This window comes from Gopherus evgoodei, chromosome 1, assembly GCF_007399415.2.
Source record: "Gopherus evgoodei ecotype Sinaloan lineage chromosome 1, rGopEvg1_v1.p, whole genome shotgun sequence".
Taxonomy (NCBI): Eukaryota; Metazoa; Chordata; order Testudines; family Testudinidae; genus Gopherus; species Gopherus evgoodei.
In genome coordinates, this window is record NC_044322.1 from 18,432,904 (window position 1) to 18,458,832 (window position 25,929).

General features: G+C 46.3%; 1 protein-coding gene across 3 annotated transcripts in view; it reads left to right on the forward strand.

The window, feature by feature from the left end:
• Positions 1–25,929, forward strand: part of TMEM135 (transmembrane protein 135) — a 418,948-nt gene that overhangs the window by 24,926 nt on the left and 368,093 nt on the right. For all 3 annotated transcript variants that reach the window (XM_030558973.1, XM_030558983.1, XM_030558990.1), the window contains exon 2: positions 18,678–18,805. In XM_030558973.1, coding sequence (XP_030414833.1) covers positions 18,678–18,805 — 128 coding nt within the window. The remainder of the gene's footprint in view (positions 1–18,677; positions 18,806–25,929) is intronic.

Here is a 25,929-nt window from a genome sequence, read left to right on the forward strand (position 1 = left end):
TAGGAAATCGGGTCTGCTGCTGGTGCATATATATTCTCTATGCTCTAGATGCACAGAGATGGTAGAGTGCTGTGTTGGAGGAAGGAGGGCACAAGAGACATAACAGGCAGGCAGGAGAAAATGTGAAAGGTAATAACAGAAAGTAGCAGGAGCTGCAGGGACAGAGAAGAGGAGGAGCCTCTTATATACTTGTCTGGCACCCCCAGGAGCTTGGACTGATTCACACCAGCTTCTCAGGGAGCTTCCTGTTTCCTGCTGCTTCCCTGAACCCACTTGAGGAGAACAGGCAGTCAACTGAAGTATTAGGAGCCAGTTAGGCTCTTAAGACGCAATATCTTCCCTCACTTGGGCCCTGCTACCAGCCTGCTTATTTGTCCCCTTCAGCTGAGTGTTGAGAGCCACTATAACTGGCACAGAACAGCAGTCATGAGTGAAAGAAGAAAACACCCCTCTGGGGCAACATTCAGAAAAAGAAAGCAAGCAAAGGAAGCTTTTCTGTGTAAGCCGGAAGGAGCTCTCCTGAGATACACAGACACAAATGTTCATGGTGAGCCTTCCGGCCCCAGTGAGGATGGAGTGGTGAGGAGATGTCTGATCTTCCAGTTAGAATGCAGGTGACCTGGCAGCTACTGCAGTGTCCATATCTCCATCTCAAATGGATATAACCATGCACATTCCTGAAGAAAAGTGTAGATCAGAGAAGAGTGTGGTGGAGGCGCACGAAACAGCTGCTGCTGAGTTTCGTTCCTTAAGTCTAGATGATCTAGGACTGTGGACCCACTTGAGCAGTAGCCTGAGGGACTTCTTTGTACTGCATGGGCCACAGCAAGTGAAAAACTTCATGTTCCCCAAAGACAATGAAAATAGAAGTTTCCATCCAACACATTACTGGCGTGAAATCCGCAATGGTGACAGAGTGGAGAGGCCATGGCTTATGTGCTCAAAAACCCAGAGTGCTGCATGCTATTTTTGTTGCAAACTCTTCCAGATGAGACTAAGGTTAAAGGCCACCATAGATGATCAGCATCAAGAGAAGATTGCCTCAGAGTCTCTTTACTGGCAAAATGTTCTGAAAAGACTCATTGCCATTGTGAGAATGCTTGCTACCCAAAACCTAGCACTGTGTGGCACTTCAGATCAGCTTTATGTGCCAAACAATGGAAACTTCCTTAATATTTTGTAGCCAATGGCTGAGTTTGATGCTATACTCCAGGAGCATCTAAGAAGAGTCACCACCCAAGAAATGTAAACACACCACTACAATTCAAAATGAGATCATACAGTTACTGGTAACAAAACTCAAACAGAAGATTGTGGCAGATCTGAAGTCAGCAAGATATTACTCTGTTATTCTGGACCGCACACCTGAGATCAGCCATATGGAACAAATAACTTGACTGGTGCATTTTGTAACAACAGCAGAACCTAGTGAAAATGTCCCTGCAATGGTGACGGTCAGAGAGCATTTTCTAGAATGTATTGACATTGATGATACTACAGGAACTGGTATGACAAATGTGCTTCTTAAAAAGCTGGAAGATACGGGAATTGCGATAGCTGACATGAGAGGTCAGGGCTACGATAATGGTGCCAACATGAGAAGAAAGAACAGAGGAGTGCAGATACGGATCCGAGAGTTTAAACCCTCGAGCTTTTTTTGTCCCACGCAGTTCTCATTCATTGAACTTGGTGGTCAGTGATGCAGCATCAGCTTCTAGTGAGGCTGCTGAATTTTTTAATGCAATTGAAAGCATCTATGTATTTTTATCTGCATCAACTCATCGATGGCAAATTTTGAAGCAACATCTGGGAACATTCTCTCTGATACTGAAACCACTGAGTGTCACACGATGGGAAAGTCAAGTGGAGGCGATAAAGCCTATCAGACACCAAATTGGGAAGATAGATGATACCATAGTTGCCGTTATGGAGGATAATGCTATGACAGCAACTGTTCATGGGAGAACAGTGGCAGAGGGAAATGGAATCACCAGAAACATACATAACTTCAAATTTCTGTGTGGCTTAGTGTTGTGGCATGGCATACTCTTTGAAGTAAATGTTGTTAGCAAGAGACTCCAAGGTTTTGACCTTGATATATCTGGAGCAATGGAACAACTGGACAAAGCAAAGTCATACCTACTGTCTTACTGGTCAGATGAGGGATTTCAAAACACTCTGAAGAGTGCACAGAAGTTGACAGAGGAACTTCGCACTGAAGCTATTTTCCCACCCATTCAAGAATACAAGAGTCACCAAAGAAGAAGACATTTTGATTACAGGGCATGGGATAATCCCATAAGAGACCCCAAACAACAATTCAAAGTTGAATTCTTTAACCAGGTGCTAGATTGTGCAGAACAGTCAGCTGAAGAATGTTTCATGCAGCTCAAGGAACACAGCAGTATATTTGGGATGTTGTATGATATTCTAAAACTCCTCACTATCCCTGAAGAAGACTTGCACGAGCAACGCAGGGCACTAGAGACAGTGTTGACATGCGTGGTATTGATGCAAGTGATTTAGGTAATGAACTGAAAGCCCTTTCAAGATGCATTTCAGCAGGATCAACTTCAAAGGCTGTTCTGGAATATATGTGTGCAAATAAGATGACCACCCTCTTTCCAGAGCTTTTGTTGCTCTGCGCATACTTCTTAACACTTCCTATAACAGTTGCCAGTGAAGAATGGAGCTTCTCTAAGCTGAAGTTAATAAAAACACATCTACGCTCCACAATGACACAGCAGAGGTTGGTCGGCCTTGCAACCATTTCAACAGAGCATGAGCTGGCCAGACTGTGGACCTTCAGCAGGAAGCCGTTCAAATCTTTGCAACCAAGAAGGCACAGAAAGCACCACTTTGATTATTCAAAGAGATAAAAATGCCAGCGTTTACTATGCATACAAGAAGAGTTAACTTTCAGACGCCCGAAGAGCAAATGTAAGTGTTACTTAAAATTTTTGAACAAGGCAAAAGCAGAGCAGTACGATGAGAGGAGTAGAACAGGAAGAAGGTAGAATTGAGACCTTTCAAAGTTTTGGCCCAAGTGAGGGGGAATGGGGGCGACACTTGAGCTCCCCACCTCAGGTTCCAGAATGTTGTGGGCTGGCCCCGCTTATGTGCAGCCATGCATATATCTGAACATCGATACACTGAAATAAAACTTTACAAAACATACTAATGAGGGCGTTTATTCTATAGTGAGACAAATTGTGATTAGTCAGTTAAAAAGAATATTGCATCTAGTAGCATGCACATACCTAAAACGTTGCATCATATGAATCTCTCATATAATGTGCTAGATCTTTGTCTAGTATCTCGCACCAGGGGGCCCTGACCTGATGCCTATGGATGCCATGATGCCTATGGATGCTGCCATAGTATGAATGTTCAATAATATGCTGAATTTAGAACACAGTTTTAAATTGCAGGAAAATTCAGTTAAACTTTGTAAGTTTTAACTGCAAATGTAAATGCTAAACTTCTAGGAAATTCAAAGTTGTGGTTGGCTTGGGAATAATAATTTGGCTACATTTTCTACCTATATAGAAATAAATGTAATAGCTTATATACTGCAGGTGTGCAAAGGGAAGGGATGAACAACAGTTTCTGTTGAAACAATAACTGAATGTAGTGACAATTGGCCAGATTTACAAAGGTGCCTAGCTCAGGCACTTTTGGAAACCCCACTAAGCATTTGTCTGCATCTTTAGGTCACTAACTACCTTTATAATTTTGACCCCATGTCTTTAAATGCTAATTCATAAGAATGCATAGTTTTTGAAAACATTTTCTAATTATTGTGTTCATTTCCTATCGAAGTGTATTGATTGAGCTAGTCTATCTTGCAAAAATCTGCTTGCGCAGAGCAAATAGTTCTATTTTGAAGAGTGAATAAAATACTGTTAGTGTTTGAATTACTCTTGTTCCCCATAATAGAGGGTGAATGAATAGATATTTACGTCCTGGGGTAGTACATTTTTCTGACAACTTTGCAAGACTAGAGTTATTTTTAAGAAGATTAAATCTGTGAACATTTTTGAAAGAAAAGTGGCAGAAATACTTTTCTACAAAGTGTTGGTGTTCTGATATAATGGACTGTAGTGCCATGTTTAATTTTTCAGGTTTGAGGGTCAAAATATAATGCTATGAAATCTATAATTAAGATTGCAAAGTAGTTTCCATTAATACTCTTGTTTTCACTTGGTATCTCTGACTTGTTTAAAACTTCAGACTTAGTATGCTAGTAGTTCTTTAAGGAGCAATGCATAGTTAGCAATTTTTTTTAATTAATAATCAAAGTTAATAGTTTAAATGTTTTCTTATTAAATAAGAATTTTGAAAATGTTATACAGTACAGAAAGCTGCTGGAAACTTAGACCTTCTACCCCTATATTTCAGGGGTGTGAGAAGAGACCTAACACACTAGATGTAGAAATTGTGTTATCACCACTTAATGAATGACAGGGACTCACTCAGAGACTGTTGATGAGGGCTGTATAAGAAGCTACATAGAACAGAATTTTCAGAAGCTGGATATAAAGAATACTCTTTCATACTAAGACAGTATTTCCTAGCAGAGCCCTATAGAAGAGAATTGTTTAGGTTGAATCTACAAATATGCAGAGAGTTTCCAGCCCTCTTCAAGTTAGATCTGCTTGATCAGAAAGCATTAATTATTCACTTTGGCAAACAAACCATTCAACACCCAATTTAAATATCCATTTATGTGCAATGCCGAAATTAAAGTACATTTACCCCCCCCCCCAAAAAAAAAAAAAAAAAAAAAAAAAGAAATGGCACCTTCAGGCAACAGATCTGTTTCCTATGGGGAAAGGATATCCAGGCTGGATATGTTTACAGTTACGTATTAAGGATTTATTTAATCACTGTTGACAAAATCCACTTGTGCCCAAAATTAAGGATTAGTATCTATGCACAGAGAAAAAGATAGCATTTATTACTTAATCTGACAGAGTTCCAAGATATCTAGGAGGCTTTTGGAAACTGATGAAGAAAACACAGACCTCAGAAGAGAGAAGCCTGGGATTCTGCTGCCCTCACAGTTTAAATTTTCCTGCTCTGTGGAGCTTTGTGCACTGCCGAGGATTTAAGATTCAAATAACAAGGTCAGCAAATAACCCCTTTCTCTACCTGCAGTTATGTTAACAAACTATCTGACTGCTAAGAAGCTCAGCTCTCACATGCTCTGCAGCTCTTCTCAATGCTGCTCACAATACACTGAACACTCTTCTCCCTCCAGCAAGCAAGACTCCTTATCTATGTTGACTCTTCAACCTCTCCTATCTAATATGTATATTTCCCTTATCACCTTAATATCTAAGGAGCTCAGAATTATTAATGGATTTTATCCTCACAACACTCTTGTAAGATAGGGAAGTTCTCTCACCATTTTACAGTTGGGGAACAGAGGCACAGGATAGTTCAAGCAAATCGCTGAGGGTGACATGGCAGGTCTGAGCTGGGAATTGAATACAAGTCTGCTGAGTACCAGCCCATTGCCCTATCAATTAGGCCACCATTCAGCCTCTTGTGCACCCCATCTCCATTCTACCCACAGCTACAAGCTCCTAATTGATCGTCCTGAGTCCAACAAGGTGTACAGAAGAAAAGAAGTACCGATCTTTCAGCATTTCCTCTACCACTCCTGCTGTGTGTAGGAGAGAGAGGCAATAATTTCTTCCTGAACATTACAGCTGAACACTGGAAATACTTGTGTGTGAAAGCAATGGGATGCACCTGTACATGCATGCTTATCAGAAAGGTGGAGCACCTGCATACCCTCAGGATGGTAGATGTGAAAAGATCAGGGTAAGATCCGACATGGGGGCCGTACGAGTGGTCTAAAGGATAGAAAGGAGAAAAGACAATTACTAACCTTTTGTAACTGTTGCTCTTTGAGATGTGTGGCTCCTGTCCATTCCATTGTAGGTGTGTGTGCTCACCACATACACTGGTGCTGTAAGTTTTTTCTTCAGTGGTATCCGTAGGCTCTGGCGCCCTCCGGAGTGGCGCATGTATGCCTGGTATAAGAGGTGCCACTAGCTCCCCTCTCCCTCAGTTCGTTCTTGCCAGAACTCTGACAGAGGGGAAGGAGGGTGGATCATGGAATGGGCATGAGCAACGTATCTCAAAGAACAACAGTTACAAAAGGCTACTAACCATCTTTTCTTCTTTATGTGCTTGCTCATGTCCATTCCATTGTAGGTGACTCCCCAGAAGTACTTCTGGAGGCAGGTAGGAATTCATGGACGTGTCGATTGCAACACTGCTTTGCCAAATCCAGTGTCATCTCTGGCTTACTGAGTGGTGGCATAATACACTGTGAACGTATGTATCGAAGACCATGTTGTAGCCCTGCAGATGTCCAGGATAGGGACATGTGCAGGGAAGGCAGCTGAAGACACCTGAGCCATGGTAGAGTGAGCCTTCGCTATCGGTGGAGGCACAGCCTGTGCCAGCTTGTAATGAGTATGGATGCAGGTGGTGATACAATTCTAAATCCTCTGAGAGGACACTGGATGGCCCTTCATCCTGTCAGCCGTCGCAATAAAGAGCTGAGTCCATCTGCGGAAGGGATAGGTGTGTTCCAGGTAGAAAGCCAGGGCATGCCTCACACCTAGAGTGTGCACATGCCTCTCCTCATTGGTTGTGTGAGGTTATGTGAGGCTTTGGCCAGAACACTGGGAGGAAGATATCCTGGTTGACATGGAAGTGCGATATCACTTTCGGCAGGAAGTCCGGATGGGGCTGCAGCTGGATCTAGTCCTTGTAAAATACTGTGTACTGGGGCTCCAAAGTGAGGGTTTTAATCTCGGAGACTCATCTAGCCAGGGTAATAGTTACAAGGAATGCTACCTTCCATGACACCTGGGAAAGGGAACAAGAAGCCATAGGCTCAAAGGGTGGACTCATGAGCCTGGAGAGGACCAGGTTGAGGTCCCATTGGGGAACTGGGTCCTGGATTGGCGGAAAGAGTCTTTCAAGGCCTTTCAGGAACCTGATCGTCATCTCATGCAAGAATACCCATCTTCCGTGGATGCGAGGATGGAAGGCTGATGTGGCTGCCAGGTGCACACTGGTTGAAGAGAAGACAAGGCCTTGGTGCTTTAAGTGAAGCAGGTAATCCAGAATGGACTGCAGAGATGACTGGGTGGGGGAGATACTCTGCTCTGACACCCAACAGGAGAAATGCTTCCACTTTGCCAGATACATTTATTTGGTGGAGGGCTTTCTGCTCTTCAAGAGAATCTGCTGTACCTGAGTAGAGTAGGCTTGTTCCTTTGGATTCAGCCGTACAGTATCCAAGCTGTTAGGTGGAGAGAGGCAAGGTTCAGATGCAGGAGCTGACTGTGATCCTTCGAGAGTAGTTCCGGGCGGCTAGGAAGTAGCCATGGGGCTGCTATGGCCAGGTCCAGGAGCATGCCGAACCAATGCTGGCAAAGTCATGCTGGGGTGATCGGAGTGAACCATACCTTTTACCTCTTGATTTTTAAGAGGACTTTGCTGATGAGTGGAATTGGTGGAAAGGCATACATCAGGTCTCCTGAGCATGACAGGCATTGGAAAGTGAGCCTCTGCCAAGGCCTTGCAGAGAGTAGAACTGATGACATTTTCTGTTCCATCTGGTGGCGAACAGGTCTACCTTGGGAGCTCCCCACTGCTGGAAGAGCATTCTGACAGCCTCTGAGGGAAGGGACCACTTGTGATGAGAGAAGGAGGACCTGCTGAGATGATCCACCAGCATGTTCTGAATGCTGGGAAGGTGAAAGGCTGCTAGGTGGATTGCATGCTGAATGCAGAAGTCACACAGACGGAGGGCCTCCTGGCACAGAGCCGATGAATGAGCTGCTCCTTGCCTGTTGACATAGCACATGGAGGCTGCTGAGGCAAGGAGACATTCCAGCATTGTCACTAGCGATAAGAAGGAACTGAGGGAGGTGGGAGCCAGTGCCCTTTATACCGGTGCATATGCATGCTACTCCAGAGGGCACCAGACATGGTCCCCTACATATACCACTGAGGGAAATGCTTCCAGTCCTGATGCACGTGGCAAGCACATACACCTACAATGGAATGGATGTGAGCAAGCACTCGAAAAAGAAACATGGTAATTAGGAATGATGAGCAGAAAAACAAAGTACAGCCAACTGGGAAATAAAGGACCAGTGCCAGGTGGATGTGAAGTGGGAAAGAAAGTTGTGCCCCAGAATGCATTTCTTTTTCCACAGAGCACGAGTTTTGACACTAATCAGTAGAAGGGCCAGGAGATGAGCCATCCTTTCCCAACCTTGCTGCTGAGAATGGAGAAGATACTGGGATTCCTACTAGGAGCTTGCTAAGGCCTTGCTCCAGTATAAACTAGGATGTGTCTGATTACATTTTAAGTCCAAGTGCGCTATCTGGTTGATGGAAAGGAGATTTTTCTCATCCTCCGTTCCCCAAATCTTCTGAGCTCTTGACTGTTAATCTTGAGGCAGTGGAGATTTTGCTACTCCCCCACTAGTCTATGATTTTTTTGGCTGTTTTCCTCCTTGAATAAGCTCCAGTGCCACCTCTGCTCATAACTTTCTGGAAGAACGCCAGTGTGACCACATGTTTTGCATTGCAGCAGTATAATTGTTCAGTCCAGTAAGTTTTACTCTATTGGTGTTTGGGAGGACAGCATCAGTAGTGTTGGAATGTTCTTTCTCCATACTCGGGAAGACAGCACTATATTGATTTGCTTTTAGAAACGTATCTTTATAAACATAAGTACTAAAAGCTTTCAAAATTTATGTTATCTTTGGAATAAATTGGTCAGAGCTCCTCTTCCCTCCATCTCGCTTGCTGGAGGAAACTTCCAACTTCCCAGTGGGGAATAGATTTTTCATGCTCAAACTGTAGTCTACACATGGGCTTGGGAGTCAGTGACTTCAGAGACTGTATTTGTGTCTATGAGCAAGTCACATATCTCTGCCTCAGTTCCTGCATATGTAAAGTGGGGATAATACTTGCTATCATCTTACTCAGAAATAATCTGTAACGGGGGAAAACACAATAATTTTCAGTTTAGCGTTTTCTACCCATACTTTGCTTACAAGCTGGTTTGCTAAACAAACTCCCTGCTTGAGGTTTCAGCCTTTAACACTAGATCTATCTTGAAGCTTGATTCTATTATCTCCTGCTGCCCTTTGGACAACATAGTTCCTGCAATAGCTGTGTGTCAGGAGCTGCCCTTACGTGCAGCTGCCTGCAGATTTCCCTGAAAGGGGTTTTCTTCCTTCTCTTCTGGCAGTATCGATTTTAGTGATGCTTTCCCCTGCAGAATTTGGGGGATGGAGAGGGAGAATAAAGTGGAATCCAGCTGGCTCACTTGCCTAATCTCCTGTAATCCAGAGGAGCCCCCATTGACAGGTTCTTCAGGAACAGGGAAAGAAGAATGGTGCACACCTGTCAGATAACCTTAGTCCCAGATTTGGACCTTAGCGTCCAAAATATGGGGGTTAGCATGAAAACCTCCAAGCTTAGTTACCAGCTTGGACCTGGTACTTGCTGCCACCACCCAAAAAATTAGAGTGTTTTGGGGCACTCTGGTCCCCCCCAAAAACCTTCCCTGGGGACCCCAAGACCCAAATCCCTTGAGTCTCACAACAAAGGGAAATAAACCTTTTCCCTTCCCCCCCCCCTCCAGGTGCTCCTGGAGAGATACACAGAAGCAACCTCCGTGAATCTAAGCAGAGGGAGTCCACCCTCTCTAATTCCAGTCCTGGAAACCAAAAGCACTTGAAACAAAAGCACTTCCCTCCTCTCCCAGAGGGTATGCAAAGTCAGGCGAATAAATCTAACACACACAGATCTCCCTCTGACTTCTTCCTCCCACCAATTCCCTGGTGAGTACAGACTCAATTTCCCTGAAGTTTCCCACTAAAGAAAAACTCCAACAGGTCTTAAAAGAAAGCTTTATATAAAAAGAAAGAAAAATACATAAAAATGGTCTCTCTGTATTAAGGTGACAAATACAGGGTCAATTGCTTAAAAGAATTTTGAATAAACAGCCTTATTCAAAAAGAATACAAATCAAAGCACTCCAGCAACTATATTCATGTAAATACAAAACAAAAAACCATGTTTGTACTTACAACTTGGAAACAGAAGATTAGAAAGCAAGAAATAGAAATCACTCCTCATCCGAGAGAGCATACAGGCAGACAGACAGAGACTCAGACACAACTTTTTTTCCTCCACACAAAGTTGAAAAAATCCGGTTTCCTGATTGGTCCTCTGGTCCGGTGCTTCAGGTGAAAGAGACATTAACCCTTAGCTATCTGTTTATGACACGCCCCCCAAATTGCAGACAGTGGGGAAGCTCACTGGCGGCGATTTCCTCCTAGAACTTTAAAATAAACAGATTAATACAACACATGCACCTGTACATATACCACTAAGTATATAACTAACAGACCTTTACATTTTAAGAACACTGTTTAACTACTGGATTCTGGGAAACTCTCACGGGAGAGTGCATCAGCTACTTTGTTAGAAGCTCCTGAGATGTGCTGAATTTCAAAATCAAAATCTTGGAGAGCTAAACTCCAACGAAGAAGTTTTTTGTTGTTCCCCTTGGCAGTTTGAAGCCACTTTAGTGCAGCATGGTCAGTTTGTAGCTGGAACCACCGTCCCCAAACATATGGGCGTAGCTTTTGCAGGGCATACACAATGGCATAGCATTCCTTTTCACTGACTGACCAGTGACTTTTCCTTTTACACAGTTTCTTGCTGGGAAACACGACAGGATGGAAGTTGTGATCTGTTGCTTTCTGCATGAGCACTGCTCCTATACCACGCTCAGATGCATCTGTGGTTACTAGGAATGGCTTGTCAAAGTCCGGGGCCCTGAGCACAGGGTCAGACATGAGCGTTGCCTTAAGTTGGGTAAAGGCCTTTTGACACTCATCAGTCCAGTTAACTGCATTTGGCTGGGTCTTTTTGGTCAGGTCGGTCAGTGGGGCAGCGATTTGGCTGTAGTGTGGTACAAATCGCCTGTAGTACCCGGCCAAGCCTAAGAAGGATTGGACCTGTTTCTTTGACCGTGGGACAGGCCACTTTTGGATAGCATCCACCTTGGCCTGTAGGGGGCTTATGGTTCCTCGACCCACCTGGTGCCCCAGGTAAGTCACTCTGTTTTGGCCTATTTGACACTTTTTGGCCTTAACAGTTAGTCTGGCCTGCCTGATGCGCTGAAAGACCTTTTCCAGGTGTAGTAGGTGTTCGGGCCAGGAGTCTGAAAAAATGGCCACATCATCGGCATTGGATAGTTGTCCGGACGAGTTAGCGCATTTAGCTTACGGTAGTCCACGCAAAAGCGTATTTCCCCATCTGGTTTGGGTACCAGAACCACTGGAGATGCCCATGCACTGGTAGATGAGCGGACTATTCCCATCTGTAGCATGTTCTGGATCTCCCGTTCTATAGCAGCTTGGGCATGAGGAGACACCCGGTAGGATGGGGTTCTAATGGGGTGAGCATTACCTGTGTCAATGGAGTGGTATGCCCGTTCAGTCTGTCCTGGGGCGGCTGAGAACAATGGGGCGAAGCTAGTGCACAGCTCCTTGATTTGTCGCCGCTGCAGACGTTCCAGGGTGGTTGAGAGGTTCACCTCTTCCACGCCACCGTCTTTCTTCCCTTCGTAGTAGACACCGTCAGGCCACTCAGCATCATGTCCCTGGACTGTAAACTGACAAACCTGTAAGTCTCTGGAATAGAAAGGCTTGAGAGAATTAACATGGTACACTCTGGGCTTTAGTGAAGAATTGGGAAATGCTATGAGGTAGTTCACAGTTCCCAGGCGCTCTTGGACTGTGAATGGCCCTTCCCATGATGCTTCCATCTTATGGGCCTGTTGCTCCTTCAAGACCATAACCTGGTTTCCTACCTTGAAGGAACGTTTTTTGGCATGTTTTTTATAGCAGGCCTTTTGCTTTTTTTGAGCATTTTTTAGGTTTTTTTTAGCAAGGGCTAAAGAGTGTTGGAGGGTGCTTTGTAGGTTGCTTACAAAGTCCAGAATGTTAGTTCCTGGAGAAGGTGTAAACCCCTCCCATTGCTGCTTCACCAACTGTAATGGCCCCTTAACCTGGTGGCCATACATAAGTTCAAACGGTGAAAACCCTAAACTGGGATGTGGTACAGCCCTGTAGGCAAACAGCAACTGCTGCAACACTAGGTTCCAATTATTGGAGTCTTCGTTGACGAATTTACGTATAATGGCCCCCACAGTTCCATTAAACCTTTCCACCAGGCCATTAGTTTGATGGTGGTACGGGGTGGCAACCAAGTGATTCACCCCATGAATTTCCCACAGTTTTTTCATGGTCCCTGCCAGGAAATTAGATCCTGAATCTGTAAGGATGTCGGAGGGCCAACCTACCCTGGCAAAGATGTCTGTTAAGGCCAGGCACATAGTGTTAGCCCTGGTGTTGCCTAGAGCTACTGCTTCCGGCCATCGGGTAGCAAAGTCCACGAAAGTCAGTACGTACTGCTTTCCTCTGGGCGTCTTTTTTGGGAAAGGACCCAGAATATCTACAGCTACTCGCTGAAATGGGACCTCAATTATGGGGAGTGGCTGGAAAGGGGCCTTGTAACTAAGCTTGGAGGTTTTCATGCTAACCCCCATATTTTGGACGCTAAGGTCCAAATCTGGGACTAAGGTTATCTGACATGGTGGGGATGTACTGCACCCCGTGAATGGCGCTGCTTGCAGTAAGTGACTGGGGAGCAGTAAAACAAAAGATTAGAAAGCAAGAAATAGAAATCACTCCTCATCCGAGAGAGCATACAGGCAGACAGACAGAGACTCAGACACAACTTTTTTCCTCCATACAAAGTTGAAAAAATCCGGTTTCCTGATTGGTCCTCTGATCAGGTGCTTCAGGTGAAAGAGACATTAACCCTTAGCTATCTGTTTATGACAACACCGATTTAACATTTTTCATTAATGACCTTGTCACAGAAAGGGGGAGTATGCTAATAAAATTTGCAGATGACACAAAGTTGGGAGATGTAACCAGTGTGAAGGAGGACTTAACTATCATAAAGAAGTTTTGAATGACTACGACAAATGGAGTAATAGAAGAGGGATGAAATTTAGTCGTGCAAATTGCAAGGTCATGCCTTTTGGGACTAACGATAAATTTTTTGCAATGAACTGGAGACACATCAGTTACAAGTGACAGAGAAGGAAAAAGACGTAGGTGTACTGGTCAATTACAGGATGTCTGTGAACCATCAATGAGACGGCCTTGAAAAAGGTTAATGCAATCTTAGGATGCATCAGGCAAGATATTTCCTATAGAGATAAGGAAGTATCATTACCCTTGTACTATGCACTGGTGCACTCATCTAGAATATTATATACAGTTCTGGTCTCCCATGTTGAAGAAAGATGAATTCAAACAGCAACAGGTGGAGACAAGGACTACTAGTTTGCTCAGAGGGATGGAGAACTTACTTAAAGACATCAGACTTAAGGAACTTGGCTTGCTTAGCCTTGGTTAACCAAACAGAGGCTGAGAGGAGATATGATTACTCCCTATAAATACCTCAGAGCAATACATGGCAGGGAAGGAAAGGTATTATTTAAGTTGAGGGCCAATATTGACACAAGAGAAAATGAATATAAATTGGCCATCAAAAGCCTAGATTTGAAATTAGGTGAAGTTTTCTAACCATCAGAGGAATGAAGTTCTGGAACGGCTTCCCAAGGGGGTAGTGTGGACAAAAAATCTAACTGGGTTCAAGGCTGAGCTTGATAAGTTTATGGAGGGGATGGTACGATGAGGTTGCCTACAATGGTATGTGGTCCCTCTCCAACTGCTAGTAGTAAATACAGTAGCACCTGAGAGTTATGAACACCTTGGGAATGGAGGTTGTTTGTAACTCTTGAGAAAACATTGATAGAATGTCGATACTGTTCATAGATTCATAGATTCATAGACTCTAGGACTGGAAGGGACCTCGAGAGGTTATCGAGTCCAGTCCCCTGCCGTCCTGGCAGGACCAAATACTGTCTAGACCATCCCTGATAGACATTTATCTAACCTACTTTTAAATATCTCGAGATGGCGATTCCACAACCTCCCTAGGCAATTTATTCCAGTGTTTAACTACCCTGACAGTTAGGAACTTTTTCCTAATGTCCAACCTAAATCTCCGTTGCTGCAGTTTAAGCCCATTGCTGCTTGTTCCATCATTAGAGGCTAAGGTGAACAAGTTTTCTCCCTCCTCCTGATAACACCCTTTTAGATACCTGAAAACTGCTATCATGTCCCCTCTCAGTCTTCTCTTTTCCAAACTAAATAAACCCAATTCTTTCAGCCTTCCTTCATAGGTCATGTTCTCAAGACCTTTAATCATTCTTGTTGCTCTTCTCTGGACCCTCTCCAGTTTCTCCACATCTTTCTTGAAATGCAGTGTTCAGAACTGGACACAATATTCCAGTTGAGGCCTGACCAGTGCAGAGTAGAGCGGAAAAATGACTTCTCATGTCTTGTTTACAACACACCTGTTAATGCATCCCAGAATCACGTTTGCTTATTTTGCAACAATATCACACTGTTGACTCATATTTAGCTTGTGGTCCACTATGACCCCTGGATCTCTTTCTGCCATACTCCTTCCTAGACAGTCTCTTCCCATTCTGTATGTGTGAAACTGATTGTTCCTTCCTAAGTGGAGCACTTTGCATTTATCTTTATTGAACTTCATCCTGTTTACCTCAGACCATTTCTCCAATTTGTCCAGATCATTTTGAATTTTGACCCTGTCCTCCAAAGCAGTTGCAATCCCTCCCAGTTTGGTATCGTCCGCAAACTTAATAAGCGTACTTTCTATGCCAACATCTAAATCGTTGAAGATATTGAACAGAACCGGTCCCAAAACAGATCCCTGCGGAACCCCACTTGTTATACCTTTCCAGCAGGATTGGGAGCCATTAATAACTACTCTCTGAGTACGGTTATCCAGCCAGTTATGCACCCACCTTATAGTAGCCCCATCTAAATTGTATTTGCCTAGTTTATCGATAAGGATATCATGCGAGACCGTATCAAATACCTTACTGTTCTTTCAAAAACTTACAACTGAACATTAACTTAATACAACTTTGAAATTTTACTATGCAGAAGAAAAATGCTGCTTTTAGCCACCTTAATTTAAATGAAAGATTCCTTACCTTGTCAAATCTTTTTTAAACTTCCCCTTTATTTTTTTTTAGTAGTTTATATTTGACACAGTACTGTACTGCATTTGCTTTTGTTGTCTCTGCTGCTGCCTGAGTGCATACTTAGGGATCCAAATGAGGTGTGTGGTTGACTGGTCAGTTCGTAACTCTGGTGTTCGTAACTCTGAAGTTCTACTGCATCTTCAGTTGTCTGAGATGGAACACTAGATGGGGGAGGGCTCTGAGTGACTACAGTGAATTCTTTCTCAGGTTTCTGGCTGGTGAGTCTTAGTGAGATGCTGAGTGTGTCAGCATCTCACTGATTGTCATATTTGGGGTTGGGAAGGAATTTTCACCTGGTCAGATTGGTAGAGACCCTGGGTTTTTTTGCCTTCTGTAGTGTGGGGCATGGGTCACTTGCTGATTTGAACTAGGATTGGTCCCTAGTCCACTCAGATGAGAGGAAGAGAAGTGGAGGAAAGAATGAAAGGCAGTAGTGGAAATCTGAATAGGAAATGCTAAGTGAATATATCTTTGTCCTTCACCACTATACTAACTTCATGGAAATTGAGAACAATTATGTGAGCTTTTTCCTACCTGTAAGTCCTAGTTGACAGACTGAAGCTGAAAAGCTATATGCTTTTCTCGCAAGTAATCTCACCCTTCTTATAGAACATACAAGCAGAAATTAAATTGACCTCTAGGCATATTTGTTGTCTATGTCTAGTCTATCTGTTGGCTGACACTTATTGTGTGATTTTTTTTTTTTTTTGCAAGAGAGGACTTACTAATAAGAGATGCTTTGTATAAATGTTATGGTTATTCTAAGCTCGCTCTTTCTGATCTCTTACCTCATAGGGAATTTTTTTTAGGAAGACTTGTCCGTTAAGGTAAAAAAAAAAAAAAGTATGGTCTTTGAAGTTAAAATTTACAGAAATATTTCATTATTTTATGGGGGTTCTGCATAAGGCTTATGCTTGGACTTCTTAGGGATGTTTTAACCTGTATTCATTTCCATATCTTGGAACATCAGCTTAAAACAGCTAGCTTTCTCCCACTCTTGTGGTCAGCAAGGTAATAAAATTCTTCTTATGGTCATAATTTGGGATTGCCTCTGCGTTTCCTGGTATCCTCAGAGCTGCCCAAGTCCAGAGGAAATCTGTATGGTATTCTTCGTAAAAGTATCAGAGGGGTAGCCAGGTTAGTCTGGATCTGTAAAAAGCAACAAAGAGTCCTGTGGCACCTTAAAGACTAACAGATGTATTGGAGCATAAGTTTTCGTGGGTGAATGCCCACTTCGTCAGACATATGTAATAGAAATTTCCAGAGGCAGATATAAATATGCAGGCAAGAATCAGTCTGGAGATAATGAGTTTAGTTCAATCAGAGAAGATGAGGCCCTCTTCTAGCAGTTGAAGTGTGATAATTAAGGGAGGAGAAACTGATTTTGTACTTGGCTAGCCATTCACAGTCTTTTTGTTTAATTCTGATCTGATGGTTTCAAATTTGCAAAAGAACTGAAGCTCAGCAGTTTCTCTTTGAAGTTTGGTTCTGAAGTTTTTTTTGCTGCAGGATGGCCACCTTAAGGTCTGCTATAGTGTGGCCAGGGAGGTTGAAGTGCTCTCCTACAAGTTTTTGTATATTGCCATTCCTAATATCTAACTTGTGTCCATTTATTCTTTTACGTAGGGACTGTCCAGTTGTCTGACGTATGTAGCAGAGGGGCATTGCTGGCACATGATGGCGTGTATTACATTGGTGGACGTGCAGGTGAATGAACCAGTGATGTTGTGGCTGATCTGGTTAGGTCCTGTGATGGTGTCGCTGGTGTAGATATGTGGGCAGAGTTGATATCGAGGTTTGTTGCATATATTGGTTCCTGAGTAAGAGTTGTTATGGTGTGGTATGTGGTTGCTGGTGAGAATATGCTTAAGGCTGGTGGGTTGTCTGTGGGCAAGGACTGGCCTGCCTCCCAAGGTCTGTGAAAGTGAGGGATTATTGTCCAGGGAGGGTTATAGATCACTGATGATGCATTGGAGAGGTTTAAATTGAGGACTGAAGGTGATGGCCAGTGGTGTTCTGTTGGTTTTTTTCTTTGGGCTTGTTTTGTAGCAGGAGGCTTCTGGGTACACATCTGGCTCTGTTGATTTGTTTCCTTATTTCCTCGTGCGGGTATCGTAGTTTCGAGAATGCTTGGTGAAGATTTTCTTGGTGTTGGTCTCTGTCTGAGGAGTTGGCCCAAATGCGGTTGTACCTCAGCGCTTGGCTGTAGACAATGGATTGTGTGGTGTGTCCGGGGTGTAAGCTGGAGGCATGAAGGTAGGCATAGTAGTCGGTGGTTTTTCGGTATAGAGTGGTATTAACATGGCCATCACTTATTTGTACTGTGGTGTCTAGGAAGTGGACCTCCTGTGTAGATTGGTCCAGGCTGAGGTTGATGGTGAGGTGGAAGCTGTTGAAATCGTGGTAGAGTTCTTCCAAAGTCTCCTTCCCAAGGGTCCAGATGATGAAGATGTCGTCAATGTAGCGTAGGTAGAGAAAGGGCATGAGTGGACGAGAGCTGAGGAAGCGTTGTTCCAGGTCAGCCATAAAAATGTTGGCATATTATGGGGCCATGCAGGTGCCCATGGCGGTGCCACTGGTCTGGAGGTATATATTGTCACCAAATTTGAAATAATTGTGCGTGAAGATAAAGTCACAGAGCTCAGCAACAAGTTGTGCTGTGTCATCGTCGGGGATACTGTTCCTGACAGCTTGTATTCTATCTGTGTGTGGGATGTTTGTGTAGAGAGCGTCCACATCCATGGTGGCTAGGATAGTGTTTTCTGGGAGATCACCAATGCATTGTAGTTTTCTCAGGAAACCAGATCAGCTACAACATTACTGCTTCATTCATCTGCACGTCCACCAATGTTATATACGCCATCATGTGCCAGCAATGCCCCCCTGCTATGTATGTCAGCCAGACTGGACAGTCTCTATGTAAAAGGATAAATGGACACAAGTCAGATATTAGGAATGGCAATATACAAAAACCTGTAGGAGAACACTTCAGCCTCCCTGGCTACACAATAGCAGATGCAAAGGTAGCCGTCTTACAGCAAAAAAACTTCAGGACCAGACTTCAAAGAGAAACTGCTGAGCTTCAGTTCATTTGCAAATTTGACACCATCAGATCAGGATTAAACAAAGACTGTGAATGGCTAGCCAACTCTAAAATCAGTTTCTCCTCCCTGATGAACTGGGCATTCACCCACAAAAGTTTATGCTCCAATACATCTGTTAGTCTTTACAGTGCCACAGTACTCTTTGTTGCTTCATAGAAGTACAGTATGTCAGTAAATTAAGAGGCTTTGATTTATTGTTTACATGAATGTCTCCCTGCACAGTAGTCTTCTTTTTCTTTACAATGTAAAAAAGTTAGTTAAATTAAAGTGTGCATCTTTTTTTTCTCCTCCAGATTGCAGCAGTTCTCAGGAAACGAAAGCTTGACTATTATCTGCACAAACTGCTACCTGAGATTTTGCAGTCAACTTCCTTTCTGACTGCGAATGGGAGCTTGTATATTGCTTGTTTTTGCATTTTAAGGTTGGTATACACTATGCTGAATATTTGAGAATGACTTGCTATATAGTATCTTCAGTTTTTCCTTTTTATTTGTAGAATTATTCCGATATGCTTCCTATTGTGACTTCTTTGAAAAGCAGCCACACTTTTATTGGAATAAGAAAATGACCAAATGAAAGGTTTTCCCATCTTGTTTTCTGTCTGTTAGCTGGAACTGTCTTGCTCTTGTCTTGGCAAGCGCATTGGCAGTGTATAACGTTATTTCATTAGTAGTTACTATTAGTTTAGTGTTAGTTCAAATTAGTTAAGATTAGTTTCTTAAGTTTCCTTTGCAGGGAGGGGAGGTTTCCCCTCCTGCGCTCTCTCGGCACCGGGCATGCCACGTTCTCTGGGTTTCAAAACCTGCTGCAAGTGTATGCCCAGAAGCAATACGCACACTTTGTGTCTGAAGTGTCTAGGGGAGAGACATCAAAAGGATTGCTGTTGGATCTGGGTCAGTGGATAGAATTTATAGGGGGGGTACTGGGCTCGACCCAGGCCAGGGCATATCTCCCGGAAGTGAGGTTCCGGGCCCTGGGTGATATCATTCGAAGTCTCAGACAGTTCCCCATCACCACAGCAAGAAATTGCCTGAAGCTCCTGGCACACATGGCTGCTTGTACTTATGTGGTGCAACACGCCAGGCTCAGACTCTGGCCTTTCCAATCATGGCTAGCTTCGGTGTATCGGCCAGTTCAGGACAGTTTGGACAGGGTCATGACTCTGCCTCACCTGGTCACTGACTCCCTCCTGTGGCTCAACCCGCAGGTAGTGTGTGCGGGGGTCCCCTTCACCAGTCCTCAGCCAGCCCTCTCACTGGTGAGGGATGCATCAGTCTTGGGCTGGGGAGCACATCTGGGAGACCTCAGGACTTAAGGCGATTGGCCTAGCATGCCAGACTTTCCGAGCCCACTTGACAGGAGGATGTGTATCAGTTCTGACGGACAGCACTGCGGCAATATTTTATATCAACAAACGGGGATGCACGTTCCTCTCCTCTGTGCCAGGAAGCCCTCATCTTGGGGCAGTGTTCCCTCTAATTCTTCTTTGAGTGCTTGCTCATATCGATTCCAATTAGGTGTGCGTGCGCTGCGTGCACGTTCGTCAGAAGATTTTTACCCTAGCAACACTCGGTGGATCGGCTGGGTCACACCCTAGAGTGGCGCCGCCATAGCGCCGGATATATACCCCTGCTGACCCAACGGCCCTTCAGTTCCTTCTTACCGCCCATGTTGGTTGTTGGAACAGTGGAGTACGGCTTAGCTGATCTCCACTTCCCTAGCTACTCATAGTTCTCTCGTTATTCTTGTGTATATAGTTGAAATTTCTATAGTTGCAGTTAATTCTTATTCGTTTTTATAACATTGTTAGTGTATATAGTTAAGAAGGGTTCAGGGATTAGCCCCTTCCCCGCATCCTGTGCCGGGGCCCATGCCTGGTTCACCGGGTTTTAAACCGTGCTCGGCCTGTCACAAGCTGATGCCAACAGGAGATTCCCCGAACTCCTCCCTTAAGTGCCTTGGGGAATCCCACCTCACTGATTAGTGCCAGATTTGCAAGGCCTTCAAGTTGAGGACGAAAAAGGAGCGGGACTTTCGTCTCAAACAGCTCCTGAAGGAGGCAGCTCTTACTCCTCCACCCTCGGCACTGAGCGCTGGTCAATCCTTGGGCAGAAGCGCTTCTTCGGCACCAGATCGCACCGGTACTGCTAAGGCCTCTTGGCACCGACCATCACCGACACCGATGTCTGCTCGGCACCGTTCTCTCTCCCTACGGGTGAAGAGATAGACTCACACTGCTTCCATGCCACCTACACTGCAGCCAGAGCACCCGGCTAGATCGGACCACCCGGCACCTACACCTCCTGCGGCACCGACAACATTGGCACTGTCAATTCCGGTCCCGAAAGGGCCATTGAGTCCGGTACCTGAAAGCTCCCCGGCGAGAGCTGTGGTTGAGCTCACTATTCCCTCCACGCTGGAGACATTTTCCATGGCGAGGGAGCTGATCGCGATGACAGAGTCTGCCCTGCCTCAACCCCCAGCACCGCCAGTGCGGGTCATACAATCGGTAGGCAAGCCGGCCTTGATGAGACCACGCTCTGTTGGCACCGCAGAGCGGCACCGCTTACGATCGCGATCCCGCCAGCGTTCTCAGTCCCATCGCCGATCCCGGTCTCAACGCCGACCCCCTTCTCCGCACAGGTCACACTCACGGCACCGATCAGTGTCCCGTTCGCCGGCCCGGTACTCTCGGTACAGATCCAGATCCCAGCACCGCCCCAGGCACCGTGACTCTTGTAGCCACTCCAGACGCCGAGCTTCGAGATCCTGGTCGACCTCCTGGCACCGCTCCAGTTGTAGGTCCTGATCTTGTTCCTGGTACCGATATGGCTCCCGGTACCGATCCCCAGTGCCGCACAGAGCGAGATCAATCATAGAGGGAGACTCTTCCCAGGGGTTTTCAGCTCCTCCTTGGCCATCCCGACACGCATCGGTGTCCTCTCATGCGTACAGTTCCTATGCATAGGATCGTGACTCCGATGTGCCCACCAGAATCTTCCAGAAGACCCAGGCCCAAGATCAAGGCCTCCATCAGTGTACCTCCAGTCCCATCTTGCTCTGCTCCATTGGAGCACCGGGTGCTGGAGGCAACTATCAGCTGCCCTCCTCCTACTGGTATGGAGGAAGCGCCTGTTTGGCCATCAGACTCTCAGATTCCACTGGAGCCAGAGGTCGTCCAAGAGCAAGAGTCCACACAGGACCCGCTTGTCCTTGGCCTTTCCTCTTCCTCCTCTCCTGATGAGGCGGTGGTGGGGACATCCTCCATGGACCCTCCTCCAATTGACCTGAGGGCCCATCAGGACCTCCTGAGACGTGTGGCACTCAATATGAATCTCCAGGTAGAGGAGGTGCCGGAGGTAGAGGACCCAGTGGTGGATATTCTGTTGGCTGACGCCCCCACAAGAGTGGCCTTACCATTCATCCAGACGTTCCAGGTCAATGCTGATACCATCTGGCAGTCTCCAGCCTCTATTCCACCCGCTGCCAGGGGAGTTGAGTGCAAGTACATGGTGCCCTCTAAGGGGTACGAGTACCTGTACGTCCATCCTCCTCCTTGCTCCCTTGTCGTACAGTCTGTCAATGAGAGGGAACGCCATGGCCAGCAAGCTCCGGCTCCAAAATTGAAGGAGGCTAGGTGCATGGACTTACTTGGCCGTAAGGTATACTCTGCAGGGGCCCTCCAACTCCGGGGCAAACCAGCAAGCCCTACTTAGCCGCTACAACTACAGCACCTGGGCAGCGGTGGGCAAGTTCACGGAGTTAGTCCCTCAAGACTCCCGTCAAGAGTTTGCTGCCCTCTTGGAGGAGGGAAAGAAAGTGGTGAGGACATCCCTCCAGGCCTCATTGGATGCAGCAGACTCTGCAGCCAGGTCTCTGGCCTCGGGAGTTGCCATGAGACGCATTTCATGACTTCAGGTGTCAGGCCTCCCGCCGGAACTACAGCATACCATACAGGACTTGCTCTTTGACAGTCGAGGCCTCTTTTCTGAAAAGACTGACCCTGGGCTGCAAAGCCTGAAGGACAACAGGGTCATTATGCGCTCTGTCAGCATGCACACACCGGTGACTCAACGCTGGCCTTTCCGCCCCCAGCCTCACCGCCCTTACCCTCCGCCTAGACACAGGCAGGACTTTGGCAGAAGGCATGGTTGAGCCGGTTGTAGATGGCAGTCAGGACCTCAAGGGGGCCAAAATCAGGGCCCCTCCAAGCCACCTACGGGGCCAAAACCAAACTTTTGAAGTTACGCCCGAGGATGGCATACCAGTGACTTTCCAGGATCCTTTCCCTCCCTTTTACAACCACCTCTCCTTTTTCCTTCCTGTGTGGTCCCAGCTAACTTCGGATTGTTGGGTCCTACGCACGGTGGAACTTGGGTACCACCTCCAGTTTATTTCGCGCCCCCTTTCTCACCCTCCATCCTCGTCCCTCTTCAGAGACCCCTCTCGAGCAACTCCTCTTACAAGAGGTGCGGACGCTCCTTGCCGTGGGAGCCATATAGGAGGTACCAAAGGACGAAAGGGGCAAGGGGTTCTACTCCCGCTATTTCCTAATCCCCAAGATGAAGGGAGGTCTCAGACCTATCCTGGACCTGCGAGAACTCAACAAGTTCATGATAAAGTTGAAGTTTCGTATGGTATCCCTGGAGACCATCATCCCATCCTTGGATCCTGGAGACTGGTATGCCGCCCTCAATATGAAAGACGCGTATTTTCACATCGCCATCTATCCTCCACACAGATGATACCTCCGGTTTGTAGCCAACAGTCAACATTTCCAGTTTATGGTCCTTCCGTTCGGCCTCTCTACAGCCTCAAGAATATTCTCAAAGTGCATGGCTGTAGTCGCCGCCTCCCTCCGCTGCCGTCGGATACACGTTTTTCTGTATCTTGACGATTGGCTCATTCGAGGGACCTCCGAGGCACAAGTCACCCATTGTGTGGACATTGTCGAGGACCTATGCATGAGTCTAGGCCTGATGATCAATACAGAGAAATCCACTCTGGTTCCCACACAAAGGATAGACTTCATTGGGGCCATCCTGGACTCCAATCTCACCAGAGCCTGCTTACCACAGCCTTGGTTTCAGGAGATGGTAACAATTATCTGGGGCCTACAGAACTTCCCGACAACTTCGGCTCGCACTTGTCTCAGTCTCCTGGGTCATATGGCTGCCTGCACGTTCGTGACCAAACACGCCAGGCTATGCCTCCGTCCCCTCCAATCTTGGCTCACCTCGGTATACCACCTGGGCAGAGACACCATTGACATGATAGTCACGATTCCCCCGAGCATCCTAGGCTCCCTTGACTGGTGGTTGACGTCTTCCCTGGTGTGTGCAGGGATGCCGTTCCATCCACTTCAGCCTTCTATGTCCCTGACGACGGACACATCATCTCTCAGCTGGGGTGCTCACCTCGGCCATCTTCGCACTCAAGGCCTTTGGTCATCTCAGGAGCTGGCCTTGCACATCAACGTCCAAGAGCTGAGAGCAGTCCACCTTGCATGCCAGGCGTTTCAACAGCATTTGCAAGGCCGTTGTGTTTCAGTGTTCACAGACAGCACAACGGCCATGTATTACATAAACAAGCAGGGAGGGACACGGTCCTCCCCCCTTTGTCAGGGAGCCGTCCAGCTTTGGGACTTCTGTATAGCCCACTCGATAGACCTAGTAGCGTCTTTTTTCTCCCAGGGGTTTGGAACACTCTGCTGGATCGATTCAGCAGATCCTTCCTGTCTCACGAGTGGTCGATTCGTCCAGACATTATTCATTCTGTTTTCCGGAAGTGGAGCTTTCCCTGTATGGACCTCTTCACTTCCCACGAGAACAGGAAATGCCAGATGTTCTGCTCCTTCCAAGGCCTCTCCCCAGTCTCAATCTCGGATGCTTTCCTGATGCCGTGATCGAGCCAACTGCTTTACATCTTTCCACCGTTCCCGCTAGATCACTGGGTCCTGATAAAGCTCTGCAGGGACAGAGCTCGCTTGATCATGATTGCTCCAGCGTGGCCCAGGCAGCACTGGTACGCCATGCTGCTCAACCTGTCGATAGCCAATCCAGTTACCCTGCCTCTTCGCCCAGACCTCATAACTCAGGAACACGGCAGACTTCACCGCCCAGACCTGCATTCCCTTCACCTCACAGCATGGCTGCTGCGTGGTTAAGCCAGTCCGAGTTACGTTGCTCTGGCTCAGTACAACAAGTACTCCTGGGTAGCAGGAAACCTTCCACTTGGTCAACGTATCTGGCCAAGTGGAAGCATTTCTTCTGCTGGTGCAAAACGCATAATGTTACTCCCACCGAGGTCTCGATCCCCACCATCTTGGACTACCTCTGGTCTCTCAAACAATAGGGCCTAGCGGTATCATCACTGAGGGTGCACTTGGCGGCCATCTCTACCTTCCACCCAGGGGAAAGTGGCCGCTCTGTGTTCTCACACCCTATGGTTTCTAGGTTCCTCAAGGGCTTGGACCACCCATACCCCCAAGTACGCCGTCCCGCCCCAACCTGGAACCCCAACCTGGTTCTAACCAGACTTATGTCTGTCCCTTTCGAGCCATTAGCAACCTGCTTGCTACTGTACCTGTCCTGGAAGACAGTTTTCCTCGTAGCCATTACATCGGCCAGACGAGTCTCTGAGCTTAGGGCTCTCATGGTGGACCCACCGTATACTGTGTTTCACAGGACAAGGTGCAGTTGCGACCACACCCGGCTTTCCTCCGTAAAGTGGTATCGGCCTTTCATATCAACCAGGATATCTTCCTTCCGGTCTTCTTCTTGAAGCCACACTCGTCACGATGGGAACAACAGTTGCACTCCCTAGACGTCCGTAGAGCACTCGCATTTTATATCGAGTGGACAAAACCCCAAAACGCCCCAACTCTTCATCGCGGTGGCAGACCGAATGAAGGACCTACCTGTCTCCTCCCAGAGGATCTCATCTTGGGTGGCGGTGTGCATCCGTATTTGTTATGACTTGTCCCCTTGAGCTATCTCACCGCACATTCTACCAGGGCTCAGGCTTCATCTGTCGCCTTCCTGGCTCATGTACCCATCCAGGAGATATGTCGCACAGCTATCTGGTCCTCCGTCCACACCTTTGCTGCACATTACGCTCTGGTTCAACAGTCCAGAGATGATGCAGCCTTTGGCTCAGCAGTTCTGCATTCTGCAACATTTCACTCCAACCTCACCGCCTAGGTAAGGCTTGGGAATCACCTAATTGGAATCGATGTGAGCAAGCACTTGAGGAAGAAAAGACGGTTACTCATCTTTGTAACTGTTGTTTTTCGAGATGTGTTGCTCATATCCATTCCAAACCCGCCCTCGTTCCCCTCTGTCGGAGTACCCGGCAAGAAGAAACTGAAGGGCCGTTGAGTTGGCAGGGGTATGTATACGGCGCCATGGCGGTGCCACTCTAGGGGGCGATCCAGCTGACCCACTGAGTGTTGCTAGGGTAAAAACCTTCCAACGAATGTGCACGCGGCGCGCGCACACCTAATTGGAATGGATATGAGCAACATATCTCGAAGAACAGCAGTTA